Source organism: Phocoena sinus, chromosome 8 (genome assembly GCF_008692025.1).
Source record: "Phocoena sinus isolate mPhoSin1 chromosome 8, mPhoSin1.pri, whole genome shotgun sequence".
Classification (NCBI taxonomy): domain Eukaryota; kingdom Metazoa; phylum Chordata; class Mammalia; order Artiodactyla; family Phocoenidae; genus Phocoena; species Phocoena sinus.
The window spans coordinates 48,918,716-48,942,303 of NC_045770.1; the positions used below are offsets into that span (position 1 = coordinate 48,918,716).

Genomic DNA, 23,588 nt, shown 5'->3' on the forward strand with positions numbered 1-23,588 from the left:
CTGCAAATGGCATTATTTCATTCTTTTACGTGGCTGAGTAGTATTCCAAGGAGCAATGCATTTTTAAAGTCTGTTTCTCAAGCCCCTGAAGGATGATAGCTCTCATGTCCTAATAGTTTCTCTTCCTAGTTCAAATCTATATAGCCGCAGAGTGGAAAAGAGGGACAGGCACAATAAACCAGAGATAGCACTGTGCTTCTTCCTGGGGGAAAGGATCTTGCCGTCAATTGGTGAAATCATAATCCTTAATAACTATCATTATAGTTACCTTTACCAGAATTTGATATATTGGCAAGGAAGCCAGAGAAAATTGTTGATCACTATGGCAGTGGAGATGGGGTGGAGGTGCGTGCTTCTAGGGCAACAAATAACGATAAGATGCTCTACTGCGTCCTCACAAAGTCCACTGCTGCATAAGCCCCGTGTTTTCCCCTCTTCTTAATAGGTCAACAAGAAGATTCTGTCCTTGGGGACTAGATTTAGAAGCAATTCATTTCTTTGATGTGAGTTTAAGGGATAGTTTTGTCAGCATGAGTAAATGTGCTCGTTCTGAAATTTTGAGAAACCAGTTGTGAGGCTGGGAACTCAGAATGTCTTCAGGACCTGTCATTAATTAGTACTATGGTCTTAAGCAAGTTGTTTGACCTCTCTTAGATTTGGACGTTTCTCTTGAAATTTAAATGTTGAATGATTTTGTTATCTGCCCATTACATTAGCTATTGCTTTTCTTAATGGTGATTCTAAAATGACTTGCCCCAAAATATGTCTTTTTGTCAAGCAAGCAGTAAGATGAGATCAGCCTTACCTCAGGATATGAAAGAGTGTTAACTTTCAGAGTTTTTCAAACTGGATAAATTTAGAAAAATCTGTCTTGAGGCTCTGTGAGCCTCTTCTTGAAGGGCATATAAGATCAACGTCAAAGAGAAAAAGGAGAAAACAAAACTTGCTATTCAATTCAAGAAATGTGTATTGAGTAATTTCAATACATGCAAGACACCTTGTAAGGTAATATGTGTGATACAAAGGAGATAAAATCGTGGCCTTCATTGAAAGGAAGGCTAATGCAGATATATAAATAGTAGCAATATTTGGCAAACTGAGAGTGATGTACATGCTATGAGACAGGTAAAAATATATGTCCTTTGGGCACTCAAAGGAAAGGGATATCACCTGTCTTCGGAAGATCAGAAAAATCTTTATGCAGAGGGTGGCGTTTGAATTTTATCTTGAAAAATTGGATGAGATTTCGGTATCAGAGATGAGATAGGAGAGAGAAGTTGCAGGTAGCTGGTAGAGTGGAGCAAAGGTACAGATATTGGGGAGAACAGGCCTTATTTAAGGACCATAGGAGATTCATAAGGGGGGATATTGAAATGAGTCAATCTTGTAAGCATGGTGAAAGGGAGAATTTATATTCAGTACAGTAGTGGCAATGGAGAGTGTGTAAGCAAGAGAACAGCATGATCAGACCTGGATTTCTCAATGTATAAAATGGATTTTGGGAAAGAACAGCAGCAGGAGAGCCAGTTAGGAGGCTTTTCAGTCACCCAAAAGGGGGATGAATTAGGGTGCAGGAACAGAAGAGAAAGGCCAGAGTTAGCCTGTCTGGCATGGGAGTAGAGCATATTTAGGGATTAAAGTCTTATACAAGAACTTGCTCCTAAGAGCCTTCTGCTTTTGATGGTTTGATATTAATTACATGAAAAGAATGCGAGCTCTGCCATTAAAAAGCTAACATTTTTATTTCAATAGAAAATTAATCATTGTTCTGAAAATATGAGTGCTGGGTCTCTCCTCCAGTTTTTCTCTTCACCTAATTATACGAACTGGGCTTACAGATATAACTGTTATTACATCTTTCCAATCCTAAAGGTCACCATGTGCTTGTACATATTAAATGCAAACAAACAGCAACTCCCTCCTCTTGAAGGATCAGAAAATTCTTAGCGGGTAGCAAAGCCTTTCTATTTTTAACAGAACTGTAGCATGACACATTGAATCAGCCACATAACAGATTTCTTTTCTTTTCTTTCACCCCTTAGCTTATTCTCCACCAATGGGAAACCATCTTCTCTCTGGCAACAATGGCACTTTAGAATACAAAACCTCCCTGCCGCCCATCTCTCCAGGAAGGTACTCACCAATTCCAAAGCACATGCTTGTTGAAGACGATTATACCAGGTCAGATATGCTTTTGGTTAATTGGGTTTGCGATCATTACAAGGAAGAAATTGCATTTGCCTAACATGGCAGCTGTTGCTTCTCAGCCCCATTCAAACTTATGATAGTCTCACCTCAAGTGGAAATCTGCCGAGACTTATAAACATGTGTCATTGTCATCTGTTGGAAGCAAAAACCGCAAATTCTTTGTGGAGAAGTAGTAATAGACACACAGCCATCACCTTGCAATCTGTTAGGACTTTCGATATCTAACAACATTTGAGCTTTACAGCTATACTGTAAGATAGGTATCATTACTCAAAGACAGAAGATGGCTGAGGTTCAGAAAGAAGGAAGTAGCATAGCAGTATGTACGAGTCCCCTTGTAACCACATATCTGGTTCATAGAAGAGTCAGAACTGAAAAGCTCTGGGGTTTTTTTTTACTCTAAATTCCATGTTCTTGCCACCAACAGCTACACACAATTCACTGGAACTGAGGCTTCAGTCAGTCCTCCCTCGAGTGCAGTAACTACAGGTGGAAAGGAAAGGAGTGAAATTAACTCCAAATGGTTTGAATTTAATATATCTCAGTCTCAAAGGGGAACAGCACGGGATTTTAGGACACAGCACAGAACCACATGGCTAACCCCACAAAACAAAACTACATTTAGGGCTTCCCTGGTGGCACAGTGGTTAAGAATCCGTCTGTCAATGCTGGGGACACGGGTTCGAGCCCTGGTCGGGGAAAATCCCGCATGCCGCAAGCAACTAAGCCTGTGCGCCACAACTACAGAGCCTGTACTCTAGAGCCCGTGCTCCGCAACAAGAGAAGCCACCACAATGAATAGCCCACACACCCCAACGAAGAGTAGCCCCCGCTCGCCGCAACTAGAGAAAGCCCGCACGCAGCAACAATGACCCAACGCAGCCAAAAATAAATAAATTAATTAGTTTTCTTAAAAAAACTAAATTTAGCTGGCATGCCTCTGAAAAAGTCAGGTCTGACAGTTCAGAGAAGACCAACTTAGTTTACATCATGGTCACTGGTCAGGATTAAGTAACTTTTGGATGATGAACAAATGAATGAATGAAGGGGTGGATGAATAATAGGAAAGGTACATTTTTTCTTTTTTATCTTTAAATGTTTTTGTTCCAAAGTAATGCGTGCTCACTGCATTTGGTGAGGTAATGCAAAGATTTTCAAGAAACAAAAATCTCCCTCAAGCCCGGCAAGGTTCCCAGTGTGGCATTCTGGCTTGAACTGTGCATACCTTTTCTGTGTTCATACAGACGTGTACAAAGCATACTCAGATGTAGCTGGGGTTTGACATTGTTTTTACAAAATAAGTTTGTATTTTACACATTGCTTTGCAACTTGCTTTTCTCATTGAGAAAAACTTTTACCCAAGATGAGATTGCATACGGATATGTACACTTTTTTTCTGAAAATGTTTGTGTGGAAAAGCGATACAGATGGATCCTTTAGTTTTATATCCTGCCTGTCTACTGAAGTCATTTGTCAGCCTTTAAAAAAATTGAGGAGACTTCCTGCTGCTTAACTTTCCTTGCTGGTGCCCGTGTGTGCTTTGGTCTTTTCATTCCTTTCCTATTTCTTTTTAAATGATTAAGCATTTTCCATTTATTTTGCAATTTCAGGTTTGCTGAAGTGGCTTGTTACATCTTTAGCCAAGGAATGGAATGTTTGGATGCAGCAAATGTGCATCTGTGGTTTAAATCAAATATAAACCTCTTCCTACGCTGATATGTCTAATCTCTCTGCTCTTAATTAAAATGAAGGCTGCAGCAAAGATAATCCTCATGTTTCTCTGAAGATTGTATAAACATAGCCACCTTTATTCACCAGAGCAATAATCTATTTGCTTTCATCCTATCGCCAATATTTGATAGGATTTTAATTTGAAAATGTCATTTTATCTTACTAGGCCCCATAGTGAATTAAAATTTATTAAACCCCATTCATAATGCAGGCCCTTTGCTAGCTGTTTTACTTACACTATCCTTTTAATCCTCCCCAAAACACAGAAAGAAGGGCTGTCATCCCCATTTTAGAGATGCAGAAATTGAAGCTCAAGGAGGTTAGGGAATTTGCTTGTGGGCACACAGCTTTTAAGTAGGAAAACTGGGTGCCCTGCCAGCTTTAAAATTCTGGCTAGGAAGAAACATGTTAATTTTCTCCTTATTTTTAAAATGAAAACCAAGTCATGTAAAACTGTTCTCATCGTAAAAAAAATATGTGGCTAGAAAGGGACCCAAGAGTTTTGATGAGCTCTGAAGACAATTAGATGCAGTCTGAGACATACTTCTACCACTGGCTGACTGTGTGAGCTTGGGCAAATCTTTTTTTTTTTTTTTTTTTTTTTTTTGCGGTACGCGGGCCTCTCACTGTTGTGGCCTCTCGCGCTGCGGAGCACAGTCTCCGGACGCGCAGGCTCAGCGGCCATGGCTCACGGGCCCAGCCTCTCAGCGGCATGTGGGATCTTCCCGGACCGGGTCAGAAACCTGTGCGCCACCAGGGAAGCCCTTGGGCAAATCTTTTAACCACTGCAAGCCTCAGTTTCTTCATCTCTACAAAGGGGAGAGTAATCAAATCTTTCTCAATAGGTTGTTGTAATGATTAAATGAGATAATACCTGCAAAGAACTTATAACAGTGCCTGATACATAATGAACATTAAATGAATGTTATCTGTTTGCTGTAGGTATACTCATTATAATTCTCAATCTACCTATTCGCATGGAATATTTCAGATGGTGTCTGGGGAAGAGATTTCATTTCTTCCTACAGTGATATGCCTCAGTGTCTTACTTCTTGCCTGCTTCCTTCCTTGCTCTCTGACAGGACAGTCTCATAACTCTGCATAAAATCTTCTGAATGTCTGGTGCCTGGGAAACTTGTGAAATAAATTATATCAGTTTACACACACAAACACACAGACACCTCCCTCACATCCTCACCACCGCTGTATCCTCTCACAGGTGCTCTGTGCTATAAGTCATTACCACAGGTCTCAGAGATAAATATTTTCTGAGGCATATTCACCGCATTATTCATGAATATTCATTGAATACGTTCTACCAGACAGTGGGTACTGCAGTAGAGATGCAAAATGGAGTAAGAAACAACATCTCTAAGAACTATCAAATTGGGACAAAAATATACGTGGAACCACTGGATCCCCCAGTACCTATTCCCTGATGATGCAGACCCCCTCCATGAAGTTTCCCATAAAGCCTATATGTATATTTTTAGTCCTGAGATTTTATACTTTGGTGTCAAAATGGCCTTTCTTTTATGGTAGTCAATGGCAGTTACTTATATCCTAACCTAGAAGATGAAAAGTTGGCAACTTTATATTAGTCCTCATTTTTTAAATGTAAAAGTACTGTAAAATCCCAAAGTGTGGGAACTACTAACAGAAACAAACAAAATTAGATCAGTTCAGTGAAGTGCTCTCGTGTTGCCCTAGCAGAGTTCCCCAGCACCAGAGAGGCACTTAGTAAATATTTATAAATAATTGTTTTGAGTTTTCCGTGAATGCCACAGGAAAATCCTATGACATCAAATAAAGTTTTAAAGAGGAGATAACTCTTGTGTTTGAGCTTGAAAAAATGTGTAGGCATTCATCAGGGAGTCAAGAGATCAAGAAGGGGACTCATGGTAGGGGACAGCACATGCGTACTCAAGGAAGAATGTGAAATAGAATAAAATGAACACTCCTGTTATAGTTTGAATACAAGGCTCATAAAGAAAAATGGTACCTACCTTTAAGTTGTCTATTTCTATCCTTTCTCTCATCTGCAACCTCGTCATAAGATTGGAAATACATAGAGTAGTAAAAACAAAAAGATCACTGCTATGCACTATTACGCTAAGTGCTTTCATATACATTATCGCTCCGATATTATTTATATAATATTCTTAGTGTTGATTTTTACAGGTAACAAAAATGAGTTGAAGTAATTTTCTCATATCATACAGCAAGCAAATAGAAGAATCAAAATTTGAATTCGGGTCTATCTTCAAAGTCCTCACCCCTATCCCTCCAACCCACCATCTCATACAGTCTCTTTTTATTTAGAGATTTTGGGTAAAGGGGATTGGGCTTGTATCAGGAGGCTGGTACTACCGCTTACCACCCAGATAACCCTGAACAAGTCATTCAATCTCCTGAGTCTTGATTTTCTCATCTGTAGATTTGGGTCCTCAGATTTCCTCATGGAATTGTGAGGTTTTAATGTGATAATATGTGTGAAAGTTGTCATCTTTAGAGAGCTATATAAAATTATTATTATCCTAAGGTGCTATAGTGGCTTACCTTTGGGGCCTACTTTACATTTTCCTAAAATAGTAAGTCAAGGGAATGAATCTTTAATGATGGGACTGGGGCTGACAGGGAAACATTTCTGTGAAATGGGTACCTTCCAACAACCTATAAAATTATATCAAATTGGCAGTCTTTTGTTCGAAATGTTCATAATATTTTCCTATCTTCCTGATTTATATTCATTTTTCTTGGGAAATACAGTAAGAATTTTAAAAAGAGTTTTGATTAGAAGAATGCTACAACGGCTTACCTGGAATTGTTTTAAATCTCTTTTACTATTTAAGGAAATGTGTACCCGAGTAAGCTGGGAAATTTTGTTTGTCCTCAATTTAGAGAAAGGAAGCCTAAACAAAAAAGCCTTGGATGAAATTCTCCTAGTAGAAACCCTACTGAGGCCCTTATATGTCAAAATTATTATTATGTAAATACTCTTTTACTCTATTATTATGTAAATACAAAATACAATTTTGGGGGAAACAAAGCTGTTACAATGACGCTGAGATGGTTTTTTGGCTCATAGAATTATAGACTGTCAAATTTGGAAGGGCCATAAATGACTATAGAGTCTAATCTTCCTCCATTTGATGGGTAAGAAACACGAGGCCGAACATGATTTGTTGGCTATCCCTAGGTCTCACAACTTGTAAGTAGTAGAATCAGATTTAGAACCCATGTCTTCAAACACCCAGTCCAGTGCTCTTTCTCTTTCTCTAAGCTGATGTTCATTGTTTTATGATGGAGTAAGAAGCTATAATCAGTCAATGATCACCTGTGAGCAGTGCCCACTTTGTACATTAGCTGCAACTATGGATCCCGTCTCTACTGAGCCAAGTCTTCCCTGGTCACCTAGAAGAGATGCAAACCAGACACCCTCACTATCTGGTTAAGTATTCTCAGGATACACAAACAAATCATTGATACTAAAATGAAACCAAAAAAAATTGAGGATGCAAAGTACAATTTCTCTTTCAAGATGTGGGGACTTAATTTCCCAAACTATGAATGCGATAAATGCTGTCATGAAAGCCAAGGGCCTTAACTATCACCGTGAGCAATATATTTCCCAGTTTAAAAACCAGGTTCACCTGGACCTGAACTTATTGTACCCAGATGTCTTTCTAACTGGCTCTATATAATGTTCCCTCACATAATTTGGTTGAGCAAAAAGCAAAAGCCGAATAAAGTCTCAAGAAAGATTTCTTGTCTCCAGAAACTTTCAAGGACCACTCTAAACTGTGACTCTGATATTCAGTTTGACTCCCTTATTACTAAATAGATATGAACCCATCAGACTAGAGTCTGCCTCCCCTCTTCTCTCCCCAAATTATAGAACATTAGTTTACTGGACATAGTATCTAAAATGTATTCTAGTTCTTTTCTCTTTCTCCCATTCATTCATTCATTTACCCATTCAGTGAATATTCAGGCTTCTACCATGTGTCAAGCACAGTTATTAGCCACAAAATTACAATGGTGGACAAACCAGACAAGGCTCTGGCCCGTAGGGACTTCACATTCTAGTGTATTGAATAGGAGATATATAGATAAATGAGTTATAGATAAAAAGTGCTATAAGGAAAATAAAATCGTATGATATGCCATAGACAGAGTTTGGGGAAGAGAACAGTGTAAAGGAGGACAACCAGGGAATGTCCCTCTGAGGAGATAGGATATGAGCTGAGACCTGAATAAAAAGAAAAAAAGTGGTGATATAAAGATCAGAGGAAGAACATTCCAGGAAGAGGAAATAGCAAAGCCAAAGTCCCAGAGGCAGAAATAAGTTTTGTGGGTTCCAGGAATATAAGGAAGTCAAGCTTGGCTGGAAGAGATGAGCTAATGGGAGCATGGCAACAAATTAGGTTGGAAGAGTCAGCAGCCAGATGATGTGGGACTTTGTGGGTAATGATGAAGAAGTGTAGGTTGAGTTTTAAGTGCCTTGAGAATCTATTAAAGAGAAGCAACCAGGAGAATGAAATTATCTGATTTATGTTTTATTTAAAAAAAAAAAAAAAAAAACCCTCCTGACTGGTATATGGAGCAGGTCAGGGACCATTTGAAGAAACAAAGGAAGAGATCATGACAGCTGGGGCTGGGGGAACAGGTGGCAGTGGAAGAGAAGAGGGGCACAGGAATCTGAGCTAGATTTTAGAGCTAGATTCAACAGCCGTCTTGCACAGGAGGGACAGGCCTGCTTCAGTCAGGCTGATCTACTGGCCATTTCTACGCTTTTTATTCGCTGTCGAGTAAGCTTTCAGAAACACCATAAGTGTTTGCCACTGTTGTTGTTGTTTTCCTTGGTGTTTAACTTTGTGGATCAGAACTGGTTAGAGGCTAAATCACTGTTTCTCAAATATTGCTACCCACATGCCCTTAGGCTTTGAAAAAGGAATTTGTTCTCCTCAGGATCTGGGGTAGAACATGAAGCTTTCTGTGCAAGCATGAAACATACAAAGTCTTATGTTTTGTCATAAAATTTTGGGAGATATCCTTGTTTGCTTTAATGTGGAAATATTTTGATTAGAAATCTAATTGTTTTTATTCGAAGTCTTAATGTAAAGTTAACATACCAGACGGGTTTTCTGGGGATACTAAGTCCCTGGCAAATACCATAAGCCCCAAGTTGCGGGTGAATACCCAACTCTGAGAAGCACTGAGCTAAATTACACAAACATGTCAGTTATTAACTCTGTGCTATAGAAACCACCTCTTAATTACATCTCAAGTTTTGTGGTCTCCGTTAGGGACAGGTTCTCAAAGGATGTCAGCACTTTCCATCAGTGAAGTCTGGTCCTGTTCTAGGCTCTCTTCTTTTTAACTTATATTCAATGACTTAAAACCATTTCTGGATGAACTGGAAGGTCCTTCTTTTGACATAGGGAAGAAATCTTTTCCTACCTGCCATTAACCAAGTATAGGAAAAAAGAACTGGGTGTGCCCTAGGCAGACAACTGTGTCTGCTTTAGAATCGGGATCTGGGCAGCACAGTGCTCAGGTGGGTGTGCCCTGGAGCCACCCTGCTCAGGGTCCTGCCTTGACCGCTTCCTGGCTGTGTGACCTTGGGCAAGTTATGTAACTGTGCTTTGCCTGCGTTTTCTCATGTTTAAAAGGAGCAGAATGATACTTCCCACCTCATAGGCTTATTGTGACAAGAAACTGAGTTAACACATGTAAAGTTCTTAGAAAAAAAGTAAGCACTTGATAAATGTTACCTCTTGTTAAGACCATTTAAAACAAGGGTTTAAGATGAACTACTCCACAAATAAAATCATTTTTTGGTGGAATGGAACTGTAGCCAACAAGGGTATGCAGACGCTCAAACAAAATCTACATATAAGTTTTTTTCAACTAATTTATCTCCCAGCACACCTCAGAATATTGTATTACAGGAAGTCTTATAGTCTTAATGCTTTATTAAGGATCTTTATTTTTATTAACACAATGAGTATCTATTACCCTCTTCATTGAAAATATACTATAGGATTCAGTGGAACCAAATATGATAAAAACTAGTCTATCAGTCTGGCTTCTGTGGCCAGATACAATTATCCTCTGGATAATTTCTTGATTTTGCCATATATTATTCATAGTAGCACTCAACAACCAACACCATGTAGCTTTTCCCTCAAAGAAATTCTGCAAAGTATGGCATCAGACTCCTCACAGCGTTTGTAAAGGGCATTATTGAACTTAACCAAGTCAGAGATGCATCAACAGTGTCTCTCAGTTATCTGTTTTGCTCTGTGCCGCATGCCTGATTTTCGCAGTGGGGATCCTGCCTGGCATTATAATATCTGTCCTGAAGCAAAGGATAGTAATGAGAAGGGGCGACTGGGACAAAAGGGGTGAGACAGATGGAGGATAACCCACTTAGCGGAAGCCTCCAGGAGAGTTTTGTCTTTATTGACGGTGGCTCCACATAACCATTTAGGTTTACTTACATAAACTGTGAGGCATGATTGATAGAGCTATCCTGCTAGAAACAGAGAGAGTGGCTATGCTAATGGGGATGAATCTTAATCAAAGGAAGATATCCAAATATGTATTGGAAAACATGTTAAGCTGCTGTTTGTTGTCAGGGAAATTAATTTAATGATAGGAAAAATGAAACAGTCATGGGAATTTTAAGACAGCCTTTTATAGGTGTTTATCATTTTGTATGTACCTAATAAATTAACCAGACATAAACATACAACACTAGGCCTTATAATTTTATGGAAGATGGTTATTGCACATCTATGACTATTGTTATTATAGATGTAAAATTCAAATAGATAGTTGTTTAATCGATGCTGTATTACATTTTAATAGAATGAATTTATCCTTGGCCTCCAGGGCTGGTTGAGACAAAAAAAAGGGTTAATGGTGGGCAATGGAAAATTTTGGAGGCACCACGTGTAGAACCAATCGACTGTTAATTGACTCCAGGCCCCTTAAATTGCAAGTTAACTACTACCACAACACAATGTGTAACTTATTTCTGGCCCTTATCTTGTGACATTGAAACAGGGTGTATATTATGATTCAAAACAAGTAGACAAAGCCTCTTCCTCTAGGAGTTTGTTTTCACATCCAGGTGTCAATAAAGTAATAGTAGACAGAAGACAGCTGGTTCTTAATTGTCCACATGTGGTGTGTGCTTTGAAAATTATGCAGCACAGCACTGCCATCCCTGAGGGACTCCTTCCCCCTCCTGTGGCGTTTGCTACTGTGGGGAAGGCTACCGTGTTAATGGTGATGTTTGCTTTAAGAAAATGTAAGAAAATCGTGGCACACAATTATTGCATTTCAAAGACTTATGTTCTTATATAATATAGACATGAATTTCGTAAGTTTTGGGTTGCATCATTCACTTTTTCTTCTAGGTAATTTCTTTAATCTAGGTAATGAAGCAAGCTATATCTGAGTAAACATATCTTAAAAATACTGCCTTCATACATTTTCTCCAGACATCCTTTTCAATCTTTAATCTATTTCTTGCCCCTTTTATTGCTTTATACCCCTCTTCAACTGTTTCTCTCCAAAAAGTGTTAATATTTTCCCTAATTGTAAAAGTAATATGTATTTGTAGAAAAGTAACAAAAATATAAAGAAAAACTCACACCACAGAGGGATAATCATTATTATTATATGATACATTTCCACTAAGTTGTTTTTCTACATATAGTAGGTAGCAAAGTTGAGATCTGAATACAGTTCAGTCTGGCTGCAGAATCCATATCCTTGACCCCTCTAGCAAGGGTCACGTAGTTGGTGTAGAAGAGGATCAGGATTCAAACTGACTCCAACGTCTGGCTCTTTTTGCTGTACTGCATGGGTAGCAGTATTAGTTTTAAGATTTCTAGAATCTTCTCTGTGCTTCAAATTAGTCTCTCTCTGGTTTTTCTTTTGTCCATAAAGGTAAAACTAAAGTTTTATGTCATTGCTTCCTCCCAGCAACACTTACAACCTGTTCAGGGGAGGCAATCTGTTTTGCTCAGAAAGAAGGGAGGCCTTCTGCATGGTGCACTACTAGGTGGGGGGTCAGTGAGTCCTTAATGCCTTTCATTCCGGCTGTAACACCAGACCCCCTATGGTTGCTTTAATGAACATTTTAAGTCCTCCCTGAAAGAACTTAGCTGTCCCCGTGAGTATATGTGTCTCTGAGTATAAACATCTAAATATCAACCCTCATCCTAGGTCTCGTTTTAAATTAGATTGACCTTGAAGTAGAACCGTGTGAGTCCTTTATTATGCAGACTGTGTCCTACATGGAAACTCTGTCCGCTGAGCCAGTATTGCTCGCTATTTTGTTTTATGTTTTTTTCCCCCTAATCTTTTTCTAAAGTCTCATTTACCAGGTTCAGACAGGGGAAGAAGGCAGAATGAAAGAGCTGAAATAAATGTGATAGCCAGAGATTTCAAAGCCAATTATGTGAGGCCTTGCTCTGCGTGTAGAGCAGAACTGGTAAACCCTGATAGCTGTCCAGTACTGCCCAGATACTTTCCTGTTTCTAATTTAGTTCCTATAACACCATACAAAATGAGCAGAGAGATGTTACTATACTTGTTTAACAGATTGAGAATCTGAGATGACAGAGATGCCAAATTTCCCCTGTAACAATAGAGAATAAGTGGCAAATCCAAAACCCAGAGTCCAGAAGCAGGGTGGCATCTTGGTTAAGAGCTCAGATTTTGGATTCATAATAACTTTGGGTTCACCACTTACTGGCTGTTTGACATTGGATGAGTTATGTAACTTCTCTGTGCTTGTTTCCCCACCTATGCCTATACCATGGGTTATTATTAGGATTCAATGAAGTAATCTATGTAAAACAATTGGAACAGAGCTTGGCACAAAATAAGCTGCATTCAGGTTAACCGTTATTGCTATTATTATTATTATTAGTCTTGACTTCTAGTCCAGGACACCATGGTGATTATAGGACCGGTTGCAGTTATTGATAGCAGTGCCGGTTGGAGATGGGGCAATGAGATTAGGAAGTGAACAAAAGGGAAATATGCTTCCAGCTAGCCTAATAATACTTAGACTTATACTATATTTACACTTGCCTTAAAAGGGCAGATTTTGAGACTTTATGTTGATTTAGTGATGTTTCCTTTATATTTCAATTTCTTTTAAAATATATACATATATAGAGAGAGAGATCCTAATTAAGAAGACTTTATTCAAAACCAAGCCTAACTATTAAAGTTATATAAAAAGGAAAGTCTGTGTTAAAGAAACTGGTTTTTTATTTATTTATTTATTTATTTTGGCCGTGCCACACGGCTTGCGGGATCTTAGCTCCCCAACCAGGGATTGAACCCGTGCCCCCTGCAGTGGAAGCACAGAGTCTTAACCACTGGACTGCCAGGGAAGTCCCTGATTTTTAATTTGAAAACTCTAAAATTAAAAATTCTAGAATGTTAAGTAAACACAAATATATACTTTTTCAAATACTCAGATTTACTATGCAGGCATCCTAAAACTTAAGTAAATGGAGTGATTGCTTTTGCATAGCTTCATGATTTGAGCACAGAAATCAAGTATATGCAGAGCAACACCTATGATGAGACTTCCCACTTCCCAAGGGTAGTGTTAATTCCACGGCTTTACTGTACAACACCAGTCCCCAGCTTTTTTGGCACCAGGGACCAGTTTCATGGAAGACCATTTCTCCACACACATGGGGTGGGGGGATGGTTTCGGGGTGATTTGAGTGCATTACATTTATTGTACACTTTATTTCTATTATTATTACATTGTAATATATAATGAAATAATTATACAACTCACCATGATGCAGAATCAGTGGGAGCCCTGAGCTTGTTTTCCTGAAACTAGATGGTCCCATCTGGGGGTGATGGGAGACAGTGACACCCGAAGTGTGTTGCTTATGTCCAGTCTGCTCTGTAAGATGCAGCTTCATTGTCACTTGCCACTCACTGATAGGGTTTTGATATGAGTCTGCAAGCAGTTAATTTATTATGGTCTCTATGTAGTCAAACCTCTCTGCTAATGATAATCTGTATTTGCAGCCACTCCCCAGCACTAGCATCACTGCCTCAGCTCCACCTCAGGTCATCAGGTATTAGATTCTCATAAGTAGCGCTCAGCCTAGATCCCTCACATGTGCAGTTCACAGGAGGGTTCGCGTTCCTATGAGAATCTCGTGCCACCGCTGATCTGACAGGAGGCGGGGCTCAGGCAGTAGTGCGAGCGATGGGGAGCGGCTGTAAATACAGATGAAGCTTTGCTCGCTCGATGGCCGCTCACCTCCTGCCGTGCGGCCCGGTTCCTACCCCCGGGGGTTGGGGACCCCTGCTGTATAACATTAAATTGGACCATAGATGGTTGGATGAAGTTTCACGTACAGTATGTATGCAAATCCATGTAATGCTGAGTGTAGCCCTGATGACGTTATGCTGAGTTTAAAATCATGAGGACTAAAGGGAGATAGGAGGAGTTACAAGTGAGGAGGAGCTTGTAGGGAGAAGGTGGTCTCCCCAGTTAAATCAAAGTAGGATCTTCCCAAGAACCACTGTGTTCTGTAGCTGAGAGAGAAATATTTGGTTAAATTCTGCTTAAAAAAATTAAATTTTATGTATCTCACTGGTGAAATAAAGAAGAGTAGAACTCCTTACCGTCCCTTGGAAAAAGAACTTAATACTTACACTCTACGGATACTAATGTTTATCAGCTGAATATTACCAAGTCAAAAAATTTTAAAGCAATACCTGTATTGTATAGTACTGAAAGAGACGATGCAACTCAAAATGTGACTACTTCATAACTCTCTCAGAAAGAAAAGGTCTGCTGTCTAAAACTAGTTCCAAACTCTCACAACAAATCAGTCACCTGCGAAACCTTTGTAAACACAGAGTCCTGAGTCCTACCCCGGATTTACCGAATCTGTGTGTCCAGGGATAGAACTGGGATATTAATATTAAAAAAAAAAAAAAAAAAAAAAAAAAAAGGAGGCCAGAAAGCTAGCTGACTGTTTTTCTGCATTATGAGGACACAGCAAAAAGACAGCTCTCTGTAAACCGGGAAGAGGTCACTTGCTAAGAATATGACCATGCTGGCACCCTGATCTCAAACTTCCAACCTGCAGAACTGTGAGAAAAAAAAAATGTTGGTTGAGGCATCCAGTCTATAGTAGTTTGTTCTAGCAACCCAAAATGACTCAGACATTCACAACGAAATATAGACAAGCATTCTATATGCAAATTGGAGGCAAAATATCCTTATAGGATCTATATTTTGAAATTCTGTCAGTAACTGGATTTTTTTAAATGCATGTAGCATTGCAAAACTTAAATGTTTCCATAATTTAAAAAATAAAAATAGAACAAAAGCCCTCACAGATGATTGTGATGCAGGCAAGTTTGAGAACCACTGACTTAAATTCATTATGTCTTTGACTTCAGAAAAATCATATTACCAAAAATAAAAGCAAAATGGAGCACATTAGAAGAAAACATGGTCAGGCGTTTCTCCCATAGGATGAGTTTTTATAAAAACATTGGGTGACACTAAATCACCGACAATACTAGTGATAATATGCCCAAGAAAGGGCATTGCCCCTGAGCAAGAGTTAACCAATCACAGAATTTGTTCAGTGGTGCTTAGATTTTACAATTAAAATTTTAGAATTTTTATTTAAATACACCTATAGCAGATATGCATTTTACTTTACAAACACATGTTTTTTAAATGGCACACGACTTTATTTTCTTTAAATCAAATTACACCTGATAGTAGGGCCCTATCTTGCCTACTTCTCCTCTTAAAGTTCTTCCTTGGACATCAATCCTTTAGGAGCTCAGACTTTTGAAGAACAAAAACTTGGAAGAGCATTTCTTTGCGAAAATTCTGCTTTCCCTCCTGTATCACAAGTCTCCAGTGAGCCAAGGGAATATAGTCAAATATAAGTTCATTGCACTGACAGAATAGCTGCTTCAAACTTGGGGAAGAAAAAACATAGTAAGTTCCAAACACACATTAATATTTCAATAAGTTATCCTACCCCTCTCCTTTATTATTTACATTGCTTTAGAAAAAACAGGTTATGTTAGTCAAATTCAGACATGCCACTACCCCCCTTTTATTATGAAACAAATGTTATATGTCATAAATGTTAAATGTTATAAAGGAATCTTTGGTACTTCTAGGTCCCTTAAGTACATAGCTACCATCTTACAGCAGACCAGACAATGTCCTTATGGCTAAATGCATATCTGAGTCAGGAGTAGCTGTTGATCATCTCATGGACCTATCACAGATGCCAATGGCAAGAAATTAGAGGCTGTGGGGAGGTGAATTGAGATTTCTAATCCAATTTCCGTACCCCCATTAGGCTGCCGCCTATACCTTGAGTCTCTTGTGTGTAACTACAGGCTTCTTATAGGAACCCATTGATCTAGATGCTTCAGTAAATACAAGAGATTCAACAATGCAGACAACTACCACATACACTGTTGGCAATTCTTATTTTGCTTTACATTTTCCCACTTAGTATCCTTCAGTGAAATATTGCATAGTGAACCCTGGAGTCAGAGAGACCTGCCTTCAAATCACGTTTTGACCGCTCCCTCACGGTACCACCTTATCCTCGCTGAGCCTCAGTTTCCTTATCCAAAAACTCTAGGTAATATCCACTGTGAAAGTCTGTTGCTATGAGGATTAAAGGTGGTGATGTATGTGACCAAACAGTGACTGAGAAATAGGGATTCTCTGCTATTCATAATAAACTTATATTCAACCATTTTCCTTCCCTACCCCGCTATCCCCAAAATTCAATTCCAAAGCTCAAAATTCAATTCCAAAGCTCAGGAAAGTCATGTAGATTTATCAAAATATTTCATATGAAGACAAAAGAGAAGATTATGGAATGACTTTTAAGCTCTATATTCTGCATTCCACCTTGCTGGCACTGAGGTGTCCTGAACTAAACTGAAAACCTATGAAGTCCACTGGCTCTTTGATGCTCTGACCATTACTTTTCACTGTCTCTTTCTTTATTATGACCCTCGTGTAGTTTGCTGCATGATATCCATCTTAGTTGTGATCAGAATGTATCATTCTAAATTTTCTCCCTTCTGCTGAATGTCTTCCAGATTGGTTAGATATGGTAGATGGAAGCCTCCACTCTATTGATAATCTTAAAAAGAAAAAGAAAAATCTCCTCCATCCGGTTTCACTGCTGTATCTTCATTTCAGTAGTTCATTTAAAAGCAGCGTTTGCTTCCATTGGATGTACTGGTCTAGTTGGGATTTCCCAAAAGAAGCAGTCCTGTCTAGATCCTCCTTATTGGCCAGGAGTCCTCTTTGCAGATGGACTTCAGTGCCGATTATCTCATCCCTCTGGGTGTTTTGTGCTCTTACTCAGCCTGCTGGAAATACCTTGGACAACAGCATACAAGGAGAGATCTCTTATTTAAAATTCCTCAGAGCATGAACAAGAGGTCCGTCGGTATGATTATCCCAAAAATGTGTTTGGCAGGGAGGGAGGGGAGGTTTGGGAAATGATGAGAATAGTCTGGTGACTGTAGGGAATGCAATTAATATTGGCTGAGTTCTGCCAATGTCAAGCATTCTGATAAGTCATTTGGATACTTTTTTTTTCTGTTTATTTTCACGATAGTCCTGTCATGTACTATCTATCACAATTGTGCAGAACTGAGAATCAGAAAGATGAGGTAACTTGACTAAATCTGCACAGCTGATAGGTAGGAGAGTTGGGACTCAAACTTGGTTTGTGTTTCACTAAAATGTGTTACCACCTAGAATATTAAATATTCATAAAATTCTTCAAATATACCTAATCCCAAGATTTGAGGGAGTTTATTTTGTCTATTAAAATAGAAACTCTGCTATAAATGGGTTCATATGCTGTGCATTGCCATATTTTCAGACATATCTTCCACTTTTCCCCTTCGTGCCCCCATGCTCCAACCAGCTTAACCAGATAACTAGCTTTACCAGCCTCCCTGACTGCTCTTGCAACACTCGACCAAACATGTGCTTCCCTTAGCCATCGCCATCCTTATTTTCACATGTCCAAATACTATCCATTTTTCTCGTCCCAGCTCCAATGATGCCTCCTCATAAGATTGTTCCTGCTTCTTTCTGCAGGATATCATTTCCTCTTCGTTTGAATTCCCAAGACAGTCTATCCTTCCCCGCCATCACACGTAGCTGGTTTTAGCCTCATTTGATTAAACACACACACAGGCACACGCATACGCACATCATCTCTCTAAGACAAAGTGATGCTTGAGAGAAGAATCTATGTTGGATCGGATTTTTATCTTCCACATCATCTAGATTCATACATAAAAATAGAACACAAATATAGTTATTTATTGAGCTCCTACCATATGGCAGTGATTATTTAAGGCTTTGTATATTGCATCTCATTTAATCTCCTAGCAATCCTATAAGGTAGGGCTTAAGGTAAAGCATTTTCTAGATAAGGCAGCCAAGATTCAACTTAAGTAATTTCCCCAGAGTCACACAGCTAAGTAAGTGGAAGAACAGAATTCAAACCCAGATTTTGTAGTCTGAAAGCTCATGTTCTTTTCACCATGTCCATAGCCTCCCTGTATGGTTTCTAAGTGTGTAAGTATATGTTAAATGAATGAGTAGATGCATTAGTAAAAAGACTACAGTTGCTGTAAATGTGTTTTAATTGTCATCATTTCTATAAAAGGATCCTAGTTAACACATAATTTCCCTGAAGTAGACTAAACCTTAACTGTAATCTTTTTTTTAAGTGTTTTTATTTTTTATTTTTTCAAATGACCAGAAATTGAGTTTATTCAGGAAGAGTGGAGGAACTGCAATTAAGAAACACATGCTGTGAACCAGCTCCAGTGAGTCCCTTGAGGATTAAGGATGGGCTGTATTTATGGACAAGGAGTGCAAAGCAGGGGGAGGTCCAGCCAGAGTCCCAGCAGCAAGTTCATTGGCTTGAGGATGGGGATGGATTCTCGGTGTAATCGTCTTAATATTGAATATATTTGTATAACTCAAGACATATGAGATTCTGACAAATTTAAATAACAAATATGGTGATATCCATTAAGCCATGCTGTTAGTCATAACCAGTTTTCATAATGCTACATTACCACTCTTATAATAAGCTGTTAGTACCTATACATCATACAGAAATAAAAGTTACTCATTATTAAATAAAAATTAGCCCTATAATGGGAAAATGTATATTTTCCATTTCTGTTGTTTGAGAATATGTAGATCTTTGGGGCTGAATTGAACAAGACCCAATACAAATCTCTAATAGTCCTCTGGAATAAAAGAAAAAATTTTTAATAATTTTAAAATATGGGAAAATAAGAAAATCAACATTGCCTATAATTCCACCACTCAGAGAAAGCACTGTTAACATTTCAGTGACTTTTCCAAACCTACATATAGGCATAGAGATATACCTCTCACAGAATTGGCCTCATACTACATATGCAGATTTATGGCTTTTTATCTCTCAGCTGATACGATAAACACTTTTTAAAATCATTTAAAAGTTATTTAGAAAACATGCAATATTGAGAGAAAATAAAAATGTTATGTAGATGTATTTCCCAGACATGATATTCAGTAAATTCCCTGACATATGCTTCCAGACTCTTTTTTTCTCAGTATCTATTATATAAAATTGAGATCATACTTTATGTTTTTTATTATTTATAAAAATTGGATTAAACTGCATATATACTATTTTAACCTGCACTCTTCATTTAATAATATGTTGTGAATATCTTTTCATGTCACCAAATCTGTTTCCATGGCAATGTTTTTAATACTTACATGTCCATTCAATACTGATGACCATACATGTTTTTTCCAGTGTTTTGCTTTTACGACTTTGCAACCATGACATTCTGTGTATACCTATTGTACTCAATTTTGTAGGACACATTCCTGGAAGTGGGATTTCTGGGTCATAAGTTCAGCAGTTTATACCACTGCCACTGATGTATAAAGAAGGTCTTTGCACCTATGAGAGAAAAGATAGATGGTGCTATGTGTACTGACTTGGAAGGATGTCTAACATACAATTTAAATTTTTTAAATAAAAACAGCTGCATAATAATATATATAATATGATCTAGATCAAATTTTTATTTAACTATTATCTGTCTCCAGCTTATGTGTAGATTTGAGTATAGATATGAATTCGGGCATAGGTATAGAGATATAGCATTGAATACTGGGAATACAAAAATAAATTAAGAACATTTTCTGACTTAAAAGAATGCACCAAACCAAAATGGGACTCAGAGTAAACAAGTAAATTATACCACAGTGTGAATGTATATGCTGGAAGGCAGAATCCTGGCGACACAGTGGAGAGCTTGCAAGGCAAAGGGCCATCTGGCTGCCAGATAAAATAATGATGCCCATTTAAATTTGAATTTAAACACTGGATTTCAACTATGGTAAACAATGAGCAGTTTTCAGTATAAATATGTCCTATGCAATATTAGCGCATTTATATTAAAAATGATTCATTGTTCACCTGAGATTCACATTTAACTGAGCATCCTGTATTTTGATGTGCTAAATCTGGCAATCTTAAGCATGGCCAGAAACATGGTTTTGTCATCATAAGAGGAAATCAACTCTTAAGAATGAATTCACATCCACAAAAGGGACTAAAGATGGATGTATAAACTGGGTACCCGACTGCCAGATTTCTTGTTTAAATGTCTGTGGCAGGGCTTCCTTGGTGGCGCAGTGGTTGAGAGTCCGCCTGCCAATGCAGGGGACACGGGTTCGTGCCCTGGTCTGGGAAGATCCCACATGCCGCGGAGCGGCTGGGCCCGTGAGCCATGGCCGCTGAGCCTGCGCGTCCGGAGCCTGTGCTCCGCACTGGGAGAGGCCACAACAGTGAGAGGCCCGCGAACCGCTAAAAAAAAAAAAAGTCTGTGGCAATCATGACATTTACTAAGTGCCAGTTAGGCGCTGTGCTAAGTGCTATTCAAGCATCATTCCGTCTAATACTCATCAGGCCTTAAGAGGTAGGCACTATTCCTGATCACAAGAGAAGAAACTGAGGCACAGAGCTAAACAAATTGCCCAAGATCACATGGTTTCTAAGTAATGAGGCTGGAACTTGAATCTAGACAGTCAGACTCACAGCTTGCTCTCTTTGTTCTATTCTCTACTGCCTTTAAACTAGGAGCTATAATTGCCAGGATGACCGAGAAATATAATTAGACCCTTGAGGGAAAGTATATGCTAGACAGAGAATTTTTTAAAATAAAACATAATGGTTACATACCCAGGCTTTGCAACTAGGCGACCTGGATTCAAAGCCCATCCCTACCACTAACAGGTCAGCTCTGTGAGAAGAGGCAAGGTACTGCTAAGTCGTGCAGATAATAGTATTATATATGCCTTAGAATTAATGGGTAAATTACATAATATATGATATATAAAGCATATGTAGCACAATGCCTGCCTCACAGTAAGTTCCCGAGGTATTTGTAAGTAGATGTTGATGATATTGTTGTTGTTATTATTATTTAAAATACTCAGAGTACAAAACGAAGTGGCAATCATAAAGAATACACTATATAGGAGTTTTGAAGAGAGAAAAGTCTGCAATCCGCCTCCATAAACTTCAGAGACTTTACGGAGAAAGTAGGATTGAGACCCTGCTAGAAACCAGGAACAAGTTATACATACATTCACAGGAACTTCCTAAAATATATGGCTGGAAGAAAGGACCAATCAATGTAAATTTTAGTTGCCTGTGAACCATCAACTCAAGATAACTTATGACCTCAGGCTATCTCTTTATCCGATTTTAGAAGTGCAATCCTCTGGAAAGAGGGCGAGGCAGTGTGACAGCAATCTTTTGTTCTTATGGATGTCTTATCCTTCCTTCCTGGCTACCAGACAGTCTTCATAACCTGCCGGCAGTAACAGACCCAAAAGAGTAAATGACAACAGCTGCATGAAATAGAGGAAAATGTACCATTTCCTAAAGGACGGAAAAGAAACCCATTTAAGGGATTTGGTTAAAGCCAGTTCATCCTTCCTGTTGATAAGTAGAGCGTATATTTGAACATTATCTTTCCTCCAAGGGAGCTGCTCTTATACTCCACTTGAGCTTTCATTCAGTTAAAGGCATAAGGGGTTTTCTCCCCTAGAGTCAGTATGAATAATGTAAACTCGACATACAGAAGTATATAGTTGAATTAACATATCGCATTCTGTTTTAGAAGATATGATTGAGCTAAACATATTCAGAAATTCGTACGTAGGTGTGAATTTTAAAACTCAAGACCTAATCTGATTTAGAAACCTTTAGTTGCAGTGTCACAGATAGAAATCATCTTGGAGCCTCTGAGGAAAGAAAATTATTGTTGTAGAGGTAGAGTTTTCATTTTGCAATATTATGTTTTAATACCATGATAAACAGAGAGAAACCCTAGTGAGATATTAAGCTTTGGACCTTATTGGAGGCAGGGGGGAATGTGATGTTCCCCATATTTTTCTATTGTTCAAACTCTTCTGTTGTTTCCTAATGTTTCTCCCAAAGGAATGGTTTTGCTTTCTTTATACCACCTTTGAATAGACCTGGCTGAGAATATGAAGATGTGGGTAGTTACTCCACAGGCCAAACCTTAGAATACCAGTGGGATGCCCAGCTTACCTCAAATGGTTGTGCCCCGCCTACAGCTCTGCCAAAAGGGCAGACCCAAAAGGATCGGGTGGCTCACCCCCCAGCCAGACCCGAAAGGACTGAGTGTGTACTTGACCCAAAGGAGGCCAATTTAGAAGCTAGCCAGTGACCAATAATGTGCTTTACTCAAAAAAGTGAACTAGGTCTGTCAAATTCTCTCTTAAGAATTTTTCATTAAAAAATAGGCCTGGGGCTTCCCTGGTGGCGCAGTGGTTGAGAGTCCGCCTGCCGATGCAGGGGACACGGGTTCGTGCCCTGGTCCGGGAGGATCCCACATGCCGCGGAGCGGCTGGGCCTGTGAGCCATGGCCGCTGAGCCTGCGTGTTTGGAGCCTGTGCTCCACAATGGGAGAGGCCACAACAGTGAGAGGCCCGCATACCGCAAAAAAAAAAAAAAAAAAAAAAAATAGGCCAAGTGAGCAACTGTAAGTGAAAGGAGAAGCTAATAGTTAATGATGTAAAGGAGGCCAGAGGGTCCATCATGAGTCATGTGCAAGTTGATGTTATTAGGAAGCATAAGCTAAGAGCAAGCAGAAACTGTGAGGTAGAGAGTATCTCATTTCTAAACTGTCAGTTAACAAAAGTGGTGAGTAGAGAGAGAAGAAGGAAATAGCACAGAGAGGAAAGGTGTCCTCTTGAAGGGAAAGCTCTGGAATAAAGATCCAGCTCATCGGATCTCACCCTTCCTCATCTCTGCCAGTTCAGCTTTTTCTGAGTTCCCATGTGCATATGTCCTACTACTTGAAGTAGCTCAAATAAGTCACTGTTCCTTGCAATCAGATTTCCTTGCCAAAAAAAAGTTTGCTCAATGACAGAGGGAACATTTTATCTTAGTCACTAATCTATATATATCTAGTACCTCTCTCTGGGCCTGGTACAGAGGAGG

General features: G+C 39.0%; 1 protein-coding gene across 11 annotated transcripts in view; it reads left to right on the forward strand.

Moving 5' to 3' along the window:
* Positions 1 to 23,588, forward strand: part of DLG2 (discs large MAGUK scaffold protein 2) — a 2,048,212-nt gene that overhangs the window by 1,531,034 nt on the left and 493,590 nt on the right. For all 11 annotated transcript variants that reach the window (XM_032641314.1, XM_032641323.1, XM_032641315.1 and 8 more), the window contains one exon: positions 2,043 to 2,181. In XM_032641314.1, coding sequence (XP_032497205.1) covers positions 2,043 to 2,181 — 139 coding nt within the window. The remainder of the gene's footprint in view (positions 1 to 2,042; positions 2,182 to 23,588) is intronic.